This window comes from Ursus arctos, chromosome X, assembly GCF_023065955.2.
Source record: "Ursus arctos isolate Adak ecotype North America chromosome X, UrsArc2.0, whole genome shotgun sequence".
Lineage (NCBI taxonomy): Eukaryota > Metazoa > Chordata > Mammalia > Carnivora > Ursidae > Ursus > Ursus arctos.
Genome location: NC_079873.1, coordinates 68,286,238 through 68,298,548, shown reverse-complemented (window position 1 = coordinate 68,298,548; position 12,311 = coordinate 68,286,238). Strand labels below are relative to the sequence as shown.

General features: G+C 34.8%; 1 protein-coding gene across 5 annotated transcripts in view; it reads left to right on the top strand.

Annotated features, from left to right (window-relative positions):
- Positions 1-1,195: 1,195 nt before the first annotated feature.
- The window catches only part of POF1B (POF1B actin binding protein), an 89,993-nt gene continuing 78,877 nt past the window's right edge, over positions 1,196-12,311 (top strand). For all 5 annotated transcript variants that reach the window (XM_057312920.1, XM_057312906.1, XM_057312905.1 and 2 more), the window contains exons 1-2: positions 1,196-1,276; positions 1,405-1,732. In XM_057312920.1, coding sequence (XP_057168903.1) covers positions 1,451-1,732 — 282 coding nt within the window. In that variant the 5' untranslated portion in view covers positions 1,196-1,276; positions 1,405-1,450. The remainder of the gene's footprint in view (positions 1,277-1,404; positions 1,733-12,311) is intronic.

Here is a 12,311-nt window from a genome sequence, read left to right as displayed (position 1 = left end):
CACCATTTACTAGTTGTTTAACTTTGTGAAATATCTGTGGCTCTCTATGTCTGTGCCTCTGTTCCCTTCCTATACACCCTCATAAAGTTATGAGGATGACAGCTAATCCATGTAAAGCTCCTCACACAGTACCTGGTTATAGTAAGTTACCACTAAATCACTATTTTTTGTTCACCTAGCAGATAAAAGACTGGATAGCCACCTCAATGATATTCTCCTCCTCTCCAGAATGATGGTGTGCTAGGTTCTATGGTGTATATACAGACTAGGAAGACACCCCTTTTCTGAAGACACACTTGGTGAGTATTATATGGTTCAGTGATGCTGAAGTATCCTGCAGGGCAAAATTTGGTGGGTAAGTAGGCATTATGATAGTAATTTCAAGTAGTAATAAATATAAGTGCTGAGCATGTTTAAATCTCAATTCATAAAGTAAGGCATCTTTCAGGACTTGCAGCTTCCTTAACAACTAGATACTACAAAATAAAAAAAAATTAAACTCAGTATTTCTTAGGGCACACGGAAAGTCAGGGTACATTCCTTTGCAAAAATGCAAAACAATAAATATAAATGCTGAAATGCAAAGCATTTATGGAATGGCAAGCCCTTTCTTGACCAATCTCTCATTTATAGACAACAACTCAATCATTTAGACAAATCTACTTCAATGTATGTTAGAAAATCATAGGAGGCCTAGGGCAAGATACACAGGTCCATAAATTAGAGTTGCTAGAAGGTGATCCCATAGCAATCTTCCTTAAATGAAATTACCACCTGGGTTTTGCAAAGAATGCAAATTTATCTGTGAAAATTAGTGTGTTCCTTGGCTACTACCTTGTGTTTTGGTCTGGGACTCTAGAACGATAATACCCACGCCTGTAATTCTCTTCGGTAAGCTTAAGAACCATGGAAAAGCCACTTTCATGTGATGTTTGTGACTTTGTTTTCTCTAGTAAGTTTAGGAATGAGCATGTCTTCACCTATTTACAGTTAAATGAATTTCCAAGACTGTGGACTTGGAAGCTCTGGCTTCAGCCCTAAAATTCCTCCTTTCTGTTTTTTCCAGATTCCCTTACCTACTTGAATGCAGCCTTGTGTTCCTGTGGCAAAGCAGGGCCTCTCCTGGCAGGTAAACCAGCCAGGTGAATCCACCCCTGAGGGGCGTGTCACTACCATTTCCTGGAGCAATCTCACGGGTGGCTCTACTTTTCATTCGCGCTCCAATAACTTTGCGGCCTCCTCTGCAGCTGCCAGACCTGTTCCTGCCGCTGCTCAGGTAACTCTAACCTCTCCAGGGCACCACGACAGGCAGAGGGGGTTGATAAATGACTTCTACGTGTGCCTGCTTGCCTTCCCTCTTACCCTTATTCATGAGCGCGCGCTCGCTCTCTGTTTGTTTTGTAGGGAGAGAGAGTGTCTGGGGAGTACCTTGCTGACCACTGAGACCATCATGAGCTCAAGCTATTGGAGCGAGATGAGCAGCAGCAGCTGTGGAACTCCACAGCCCCCAGACGTGCTGCAGCGCCAGGCCCAGCATTACCACTGCTACCATCAGTCAAGCCAAACCCAGCACCCACCAGAAAAAAATGTAGTGTACGAGAGAGTGAGGACCTACAGTGGGCCCGCGAACAAGGTGGTTCAGGCCTTGGACCCCATCACCTCACAGGAAGTGCTCTCTCCTCTCAAAACTGCCTCCTCCTACCAAAATTTGGTTTGGAGCAACCATTCTCAGGTACCATAAAGATAACTATGTGTGTGATTTGTACAGAGGGGATATCTTGAACTTCATTTCTTTTCTTTCTGCTTCTCTGCCTCTGTTCTACAGGTTGTTATCTTTTGGTGGATTGCAGCTGTAGAAGCAATGTACGGTCACCCAAATTCCATCTCTCGCTGTTCTTTCATTTACTAGTGCCTGTGGTTGTTTAACAGCTCCAATGAGTTTTACAATCTAACTAGAGCACAGGATGACTCATTTTTTGTTGAATTTGATTGAAATATCTGATCCGGGGTATTCCTTTGTGCTTACCATAAAGCAATCCGCAACTTGAATACAGTAATTTTTATAGACTAGGTTCCCACCGATTCACTTTATTTCAGAAGTAAACAGATTTTTTATATCAAATATGGTAGTTCAGAGACAGTGACTTATATGGGGTGATGAGCAGTGTTTGCAGTGTTCAGCAAATGCTCCTGGGTAAGTGACATGCACAAATATCTGTTCAAATTGTCATATGTGTTTCATCTTCTGAAAATGACACACTGGTTCTTATACAGCCAAAGTGAATAATTTCTGAATATTGGTAGAAAGGGGATTGAAAGAGTGGATACAGGATTGAGGAAGGCAAGATCTAAGCAATTGTTATATAAAAGCTTCAAAAAGCAGAACTCTAAGACATCCTTTAAAATGAAATAAATTTATTTTTATTATTTTTTGTTTTTTTTTTAAGATTTTATTTATTTATTTGACAGAGATAGAGACAGCAAGGAGAGAGGGAACACAAGCAGGGGGAGTGGGAGAGGAAGAAGCAGGCTCCCAGCAGAGGAGCCTGATGTGGGGCTCGATCCCAGAACGCTGGGATCACGCCCTGAGCCAAAGGCAGACGCTTAACCGCTGTGCCACCCAGGCGCCCCAAAATAAATTTATTTTTAAAGGGGTTATTTTAGCATCAGTATCTGTGCTAATAACCTTGCCAGTGAATGTAAAGGAACATTTCAAGACTATAAAATTAAAAGCTCTGTCTCTGTTTTCATTCTTTGAATCCCTTTACATTAAATTTGCATGACTTTCTGGAAACATCTGTCCAAACTAAAATTATGTTTTCAAGATAAAATTTATACTGTAAAGAGCTCAAAAAGCAACCATTGGGATGATATTATCTGAGGTTGCATTGTTTTACCGATCTGGAATAATATGGGCTCTTTTTCCCAAAATCACAATTTAGAATAGGATATGAAGGAAAATTTCTAAAGTATATAATAAAACTGTATATAATATACAGTATATAATACAAAACTTTAAGAATTTTAAAAGACATAGACAACACAATTACAAAGGCCACAGTTTTACTGATATTTCATGCTCAGCTTAATTTGAGGAAAAAAAAATATGAAGAAAAAAATCCAGAATTTACTATCGGTAATTTCCTGGTTGAAAAAAAACTCCATCTGTATTGAAGTTAAAGGGAAGAAAAATATGAAGGTAAAAAGTACTAATTTGCATAACTGATAATAATAATGTGAATGTACATTCCAATATTTAGTATTAGGATGTTAATGACAGCAAAGTAGGTGTCATCTATGTTCCTTAGTAGCCCCAAGACAATATAAAAACAAGTTACCATCATTATGGAAATGCTAAAATCACCCTGTCATAGTTATTTAAAAACATTAATCTCTTTTCTTGTCAACTTATTAGTAAAGATAGATAAAAATTTAACAGCAGAAATTCAACAAATTATAAATATTGACTACAAAACAAATTTTAGGATCACTTTATTGTATACTCTTTAGTTCAACTTTCCTTTTTAATAATCCCAGGACCAAGCTGGTCAAGCTTTTTTACAAAACTTTTCTTCTTTCTACCTGATAATTACTAAAGCGATCCTTGTAAGACTATCTCCATTCTGAAACACAGTTCCCCATAAAGGAGTTTACAAAGAAACCTAGGGACAGAACGTGTGGCCACAAAAACTGGGATAAGAGATTTATAATAGAAAAGAAAGAAAAATAAGGACTATGTGAGGATGAGGTAGGTGAAATTCTATACATGTAGTAAAGGACAAAACTAAGAAGTTTCATTCCCTTAGTGAAACAAGAAGAAGGAAAATTTGACTATACATTTTCAGACTGAGTTAGATAACAAAGGGTTTTCACAAATCCACTAAAAGGTAATTTGGCAAGAAAGCTTTTAGATAGTTGTCACAAATAATGTGATAAAGAAACTATTCTATTTTATTTTTCTTTCTCCTCGTTTCTTGGCAGGATGGCATCGTGTAACGTAGAACTTAGATTTGATCTGAAATTACCTTCATGTTAATAATGGGTAAGATGAGGCAGCAGCTTTATTATATACCATGCCAAACACTAGCAAACAGGACATATTACTTAAAACCCTTGATTGTTTCATGTTTTAATAAAGTTTCTCTTTAATATGCCATGTTTTAGATACATTTTGAGTTGGTATGTAGCAACTATTCTGATTGCTAGAGTTTGTGATACTTGCAGGTAGGAAAATGTATTATAATTAATGTTGGTTATCATAAATTCAGTTAAACTTTTACTTTCTCTTTTAGCATTTTGGTGTTTGGATGACATTCAGATAATTCATAAGATTTAAAAATACATATAATGGGGGTGTCTGGCTTTTTAATTCATAAATTAAAAAATTAAGTAAAATAAAATAAAATAAAATATAAAAAATATGTAATAGTCAGTAGTAAAATATGTTCTCTTCAAGAAACTGAAATTGATGTCACTCTTCTTTGTTTCCTGATCTTAATTTTAGTTTACATAGTAGACATTTTAGATTTAACTAAATGCTTTTTGCAGCACTTTAGTATTTTCTATTTCTGGCTTTTTAGTACATGTTTTTCCTCTATTGCCTTCTTGTGCACTAAAATGGTATTTATAAATACAAACATATTTTCAATTTCTCCAGATATAATGTTGCTTTGTTTTTTGTCTATAATAGATATATTTTATTATTCTCTTGGTTATTTTATCTGATTGATAGAACAGAGAAAATTGAATATAGAAAAGAGTTCTGGTGAAATTGTCTAACCTAATTCTGGAATTAAAATTACCAGGTATATCTACATGGACAGGTAAAATGAAACATGGGGTAATCAAGGGCACAGATGCATTTTAAAACTGAATGCAGTCTTGTAAATAAATGAAGTTCTAGAAACTACACAAAATGAAATAAAACAACTTACCACTCAACCTTTTAAAAAGCTTAAATATTAACCTACCATCATTAACTCAAAATGAAATACTGCCTTAATGAACACCATTGACATAAAATTACTCAACATATATATTTCCCATCCACAAATTTAGCTTTTAATGAAGTTGAAGATATTTTCCATGTATGCAAAGGAACTCTGTTGTGTGAGAGAGAATTGAATCAAAATAAAATATTTTTAATAAGTCATTCATTGAATTGAATATTTATTAATGCCTATTATATAGAAAGCACTGAGATTATTTGGATAAATACCATTTGCTTATCCCAGGGAAAGTTCACGTTGAGGATAGATGTACAGGACCTGCTCTATAAGTGTTCCATATGTCTATATTTCATTTTTAAATATTATTTTGTGCTTTGGCCACCAGTATTTTACCGAATAAAACAAGTTTTGGTGAAAGAAGGGACCTCTTAATTAATGTGTGTGTCATATGGGTTACCATTCTTTTGAAGTTAAAACTTGCAACCAAATTTAACTCTAGAAAGCAGCTGGGGAGAATGGTTTTTATGTGTGTTATTTACAGCCTCTGCTATCAACAATTACTCAGCTTGGGTTTATCTTTGTTTACATGATTTTTTTCCCTTTTCTTTGGTTGCAAAGATTGTGGATAGCTCCCTTGCTCTGCCAGGATTTCTATACAGTATCAGAAAATTTTCCTGTTCTGTAGGGAGGGGTGTGTTGCTTTGATAAATTGTTGTTCAAGGGTGTGGTCACTAAAGTGAATGACTGTTCAGGGAAGTAGGTTGTAGAAAAAGGAATGAGGTCATAGGATAAAGAGGCCCATGTTTTCAGCTTTGGTCAGCCCTTTTATGCTTGCAGTTAAATAAAACTATGGAAATTGTGAGTGCAACTAATGGCTGGGTAAAAATGCCCATGTCAATTGTCTATTGTTTAAGGGAGGTTTGATAAATTGCTGGGCCTGTTTTCAGGCCATGACACTCATAAACTGTCCTTGTGTGTGTATGTGACAAGGTGGGGAAGGGAGGCAGGGCAAGGGGAAAGAAGGTGAACTGGTCCTTTAACTGTTGTGATCCAAATTTCTTTTCTTGACAATTCATGGTAAAACAACTGGGAGATTTGCCATCTCTTAAATCCCATATATTTTTATTTAAATTTTTTTATTTGATTATAGTTGACACACAATGTTACATTAGTTTCAGGTGTAGTACATAGTAACTCAACTTCTTTATACATTATGCTATGCTCACCACAAGTGCAGCTACAATCTGCCCCCATACAACATTATTACAATATCATTGACTACAGCTCCTACGTTGTGCCTTTTATTCCAGTGACTTATTCATTCCATACCTGGAAGACTGTATCTCCCACTCCCCTTCACATGTTTTTTTCTATACCCTCACATCCCTTCCCTCTAGCAACCAACAGTTTGTTCTTTGTATTTGCTGGTCTGATTCTGCTTTTTGTTTGTTAAAGCCCATTTAAAAGTGAAAACCTTTGTAAACAAGTATATTTGAGCTAACTTTTTTTTTTACACCAGCAGTTATGGTAATAGCATCTTTTTTTCTTTTTAATTTCCAACAGAGCATATATACTTCTAGTTTTTAAGACAAAGAGCATGTACTGTAAAGAGACTATATACTTCATTTTTCCCCCAATTTCCTTCAGGAAAAGAAGAGAAGGATTGAGTTTCTTAAATGAGGGATTTCCTTTGGAGGAAAGGGGTGAGGGGAAGAAGTTCTATTTCTAGTACATTCTTTTGCTTTCTTAACATGAAAACAGATTTACAGATTTTATCCTAAATCCAGGAAGTGTTTGTTTCATCTAAAAAAATCATTATGATTTATATGTTTCTTCCTGTACAAAGTTCAGAACAGCATTGAACAATAACCTAAGGCAGGTGTTTAACTATGTTATTGGCTTTGAAAGGTTTTAGCAAAAGCATCTTTTAAACTATTCAGGGAATGTGTTCAAATGACAGTTTGCTTTGGCAAATTTTGTCAGCACAAATGTCAGTTGGTATTTAAAGATATTGCCTTTTTTGAAGCTGTTGATCCTAAACTGTTCCTAAGTCACTATTATTACTTTCAGCAATTCTCATAGTCATTTTAAGACTCCTTCTTGGAACATTATATTATTTATTAGTTTTTCAAAGTTTTAAACTTCAAATTAGACAGCATACAAGTTCCATGTTCATTTCAACAAGCTTCCAACTGTTTAGAGAACAAAGTCCTATACTGTGTATGTAATCTCTATTACCTAATTCTCATTCCCAGCAATCTTGCCATCTCTCCTGTATTTATTGCACCAAAGACTTGAACACTTTGATAAGAGTTACCAATAGTAGATGAAAGCTAATAGGTGTTGGCTGCAGAGGTTCCTATTTTGCAGAGTAATGAGTCACAGAAAACATTGTGTGTGGAGATAATGCTAAGTGAAATAAGTCAAGCAGAGAAAGACAATTATCATATGGTTTCACTCATTTGTGGAACATAAGAAATAGCAGGGAGATGGGTAGGAGAAGGAAAGGATTAATGAAGGGGAGGTAAACAGAAGGGGGAATGAATCACGAGAGACTATGGACTCTGGGTCCAACTTGAACTGAGGGTTTTAGAGGGGAGGAGGCTGGGGGATTGGGCTAGGCTAGTGATGGGTATTAAGGAGGGCACATATTGCATGGAGCACTGGGTGTTATATGCAAACAATGAATCATGGAACACTACATCAAAAACTAAGGATATACTATATGGTGACTAACATAACATAATAAAAATTTTATAAAAAAGGAAACATTGTGTGCAGAAAATGTCCATACAAATGAAATCTATGGGCAATGGCTCATAGACAGCTGCAAATAATAAATGTACAGTGATGAAGTAGACTTAAACAGAACCAAACTATGAAACAGTCTAGTGTAGTGGCTAAGACTGTAGCTTTACATTTTAAATGACTTGGGTTTAATTCCTGGTTCAGGGACATGCTAGCTATAGGTATTAGTTGTTTAATTGGTAAACTGGGACAATAATCCCTAACTCATAGGATCGTTGTTAGAGTCAAAATCGATAATACATGATGGAAAACACACAGCATAGTGTCTAACACATAGTGTTAATGTCATAGATCCTAGAATAAATTTTGACCTCTCAGGACCTCATTGTCCTCATTTGTTAAGTGGGGACAATAATACCTTCCTTCAGGGTTTTAGTGAGTATTAAATGAGATAACATGTGAAGGAGTCAAGCACACTGTCTGGACACTCAATAATTCTTTCCATTTTTATCATTGATTTGTAAACATAGAGCCAACAAAAACCCCTAGCTGCACAGACAAAATAAGATAATAGATAACTAATGAATAAGCTATAAAGTAAAAGTTTTTTTTAACACTGGAAAGATTAGGTAAAGGCATATGCTTGAAAGGCTTATTAGGGTTCTACTAGCTAAGGAAAACTAATGAGGAAAACCATTAAAGCAATTTTCTTAAACTCATGGTATATGATCAAAAGACTGGAACAGCAGGAATGTATTTATAATGTTTACTGGCCTAAGTATCCTCTAGAAAGAGTAATTTGGAAGTTCCCATGCTCTTAGAGTCTTTGAACTTGAACCTTAATATTTGAGATGGAGATTTTTTAGTTTGTGCTTTTTTTTTTCTTTTTAAAATGCAGTGACATTAGGCATTAAAGCTTGTTTGCTGTCTTTCTCCTACCTAATGTTTCCTCTAGAGCTACACTTCTAATAGGGTATCATGTGGCTATTTTCATTTATATCTAAATTAATCAAAATCAAATAAAATTAAATATTCTATTCCTCATTGAACCAGACATGTTTTAACTGTTCAACAGCCATTTGTAGCTGGTGGTCACTATATTGGACAACACAAATGTAGAACATTTCCGCCATTGCAGAGTGTTCTACTGGACACTGCAAATCTACACATTCAGGCTATTCATTTGAAGATAGAACTACCTCTAAGATCACCACATTCAAGGAAATTTATGGTGGTACAATATGTGATCGAAGTGCTGCCAACTTACATAATCAGCTATAATGGGTAGATAAAAATGAAATAAAAAATGAAGCTACAAACTCTCAAAGGATAAGTTTAGAGTGACTATTTTAGGAGAAAGAATTAAATTCATAAACCTAAATAAAATATTTTTATGTATGTATATATCCTTCTGTTTATCTATACAATTTTCCTGGAACCTCACTTTTTGGCAGAGCAAATGGTTAAGAAGAGGAAAAAGATGAAAAATGACCTCCCTCCATCAAAATGCATCTTTCTTTCTTTTGGGCACATGATCTGTTTTTCATAACCTCTCTGGAACTACCTATCTCCCTTATCCAACTGAATTAATTTTAAACTTTAGTCAGTAAAGTTCAAATATCATTCTCATTTTTACAGATGTGGTAACTGAAGCACAGGGATGTTATATGACTTACTGAAGTTCATATAGCTAGTATGTGGTAGAACTAGGATTTAAGTCTAGCAGTCTAGTTCCAGGTCTATGCTTGTAACCTCTATGCTATGCTATGTATTCCTGGTCTACACATTTGACTCATTTATGTTACACAGTAACATCTGATATCTGATTCCTATTTTTACTTCATGTATGTGTTCCATTATGAACCACTTAAAATCTTTTGACACAAACCAGGGCATAAATAATAATGTAATGAACATCTCATCGTGTTAAATTTTGTTATTTACCAAGATGGGATCGGCTGGTGATGGGTAGTAAGGAGGGCACGTATTGCATGGTGCACTGGGTGTTATACGCAACTAATGAATCATCGAACTTTACATCAAAAACCAGCGATGTACTGTATGGTGACTAACATAATATAATAAAAAAACATTAAAAAAAGATGGCGGACATTTTTTGCTGCTGTTCAGAATTCTTTTTTAAATATTTTTCTCATAAATTGTATTGATTGTTTTATATCAAAATATATAAGGCTCCAGCACTGGGTAATAAGTTGATTAATTTTTAGTTATTTAAAGATTCATAAATGCTTTAAGAGAACTTTGATAGAAATATTATAAAGAAATAAAATCAGCTTTTTATCTTATTGTGTGATTTATAATCTCAGCAATAAAATGTCATTTACTTTGTAGTACAGAATCTTTTCAAAAACTTTAATAATCAAGTTCCAAAGTTAGGTTCAAACTCCATACCTTAATGACGCCAAAGTATCTCCTTAGAACAGTCCTATCCTACTTTTATCCTGTTATTTCTCACTACCTACTTCCTCCCACCTTGTGTGCTGGACACACTGTACTGCTGTTTCTTGAAGAAACTAAGCATTTTGCCTCCCTCCAACCCCTGCCTTTGTTCATTTCATTCCCCACTCTGGCAACAGTCATCCTTCCCTCACATCTTCTCTGGAATTCTACCTATCCCTTAAAATACATCTGGAAAATTGTCTCCCTAAAGACATCTTGTCCAATCCTGAATCTTCTTACCCTCTTCTCAATATAGTACCCCACTCCCACCTCCATCCCAGATGTGTTCTCCTAGATAGTATCACTTTTTATTATTTAACTATAATGTACTTATAATACTTATAATACTTATAATCCTTCTTCTCCTCCACCATGGACTGTACACTTATTGAGGGTTAAGATTTTTAGATATCAAAAGACAAAAATCAAAGACAAATCAAAAATAATGTTTTTGGGAATGGGATGGAACTGGAAATTCTCTCTCCCACTCTTTCATCTTCCTTTCCCCCTCTCCCCTCTCCATTCTTCTCTTCTTTCCTCTTTCTTCCATTCCCTCTCCCCCTGCCCTTTGTGATGATGGCTTGCAAAATGCCTGTGAATGTGGCTGTGAGCAAAGATAATAAAGATATATGGATATGATTATTTGTGAGTTTCACTCTTCTATTCCTTCTCTTTGAACTGAAAATGGAAAGTAGGGCACAAATTGCTTCTTTAAATAAGTCAAAACCACATAAAGTAAATATTAGGAAGCCATTTAATAGGCCAATTAGTTTTCTATTTTAGTTCTTGGGTCACGTTAAGAATCTGGACTTGACTTGTTTATATTCTATTTATACTTTTTTCCCCTATGAACAAATATTTATCATTACTTATTATGGCAAATTATGTTAAAGGGTTATTGATTCTGATCTGTCATCATATTATTTCCCTGGGATCTTGTTATGTTGCTTCTTTTAAGCAAATTAGTTTGAAGCTGCTAATTAGTCTGCTTATACAGATATTTCTTTTACTTCCCCTGCTACTTAAATTCTGTCTAGGTGAAGTGATTTTATTTATTGAATCTCGCTCAGTTATCCTATAACTGTTTTAGTATATCAGTTATGTGCCCCAAGATTCCCTCATAAAAACTATTACTACTGCTCAGTAGTCATTAACATTATTTTAAAATATTCACAAACATAATTATATCTAAGAATATGTTATCCAGAAAATTTGCTTAAATTTCCTACAAATACCTCATATCACTCTTCTGCTGAAGAAACCTGCAGTGACACTCAGTGCCGATAAATTTCTTAGTCTGACTTTCAGAACCCTCTATTATCTGGCTTCTAGGGACCTTACTTCCTGGAACTCCCCCTTCCAATGTTCTGTTTCAGCCAAAATGTAAACTGTTGTTCTCTAAATATAGGCCCTAATGTTCAATAAATATACCTTTGCCCATGTTGCTCTTACACCTGAAATGTCCCATCTCCCCATCCTCACCAATCTAGATAAGCTGAAATTACACCAATTTTTCAAGACTTTCCTGAGGTATAACCTTGTGATGTAATCTTAAACTGTCCCAGGATGAAGTTAACTCTTAGCCGTCAAAACAATCATAGTAAGTTCCTCATACTCTTATAATACTCTATTGTTATTTACACTAATAGTTTTTACCCCCTAAATAATTATAAGCTTGGTAAGGGTAAAGAGTATATTCTATCTATGCTTTATATCTCTTCCAATACCATTACATAACAAGTACTGAACAAATTACTTAGTTATACATGTAGCCAATCCAGTAAAAATAATGCCTCATATTAACAGATGGTATTTTTTATTTTTCAAAATTCTTTTACATACGTTATTTACCCACTGGAATTTCAAAAATTAAGTAGAAAAACATTATTACATCCATTGTACAAATTGTACAGTGTGCATATAAAATATGCATTGTGTACAAATAAAGAAATAGAGACTCAAATAGCTCAAAATAACTTGACCAAATTATAACAGCTAGTTAATGAATGTTCTGGGTTTAGAAACCAGCTCTTGATAGTTTCACTATATCAGCTATCAGCCTTGATTAACCTTAGTTCAGTACTAAAGTATTTTCAGTTTAAACAAGTTTATATTTTTTGGTTTCAGCAAATCATTTGATGATTACCCTTACAG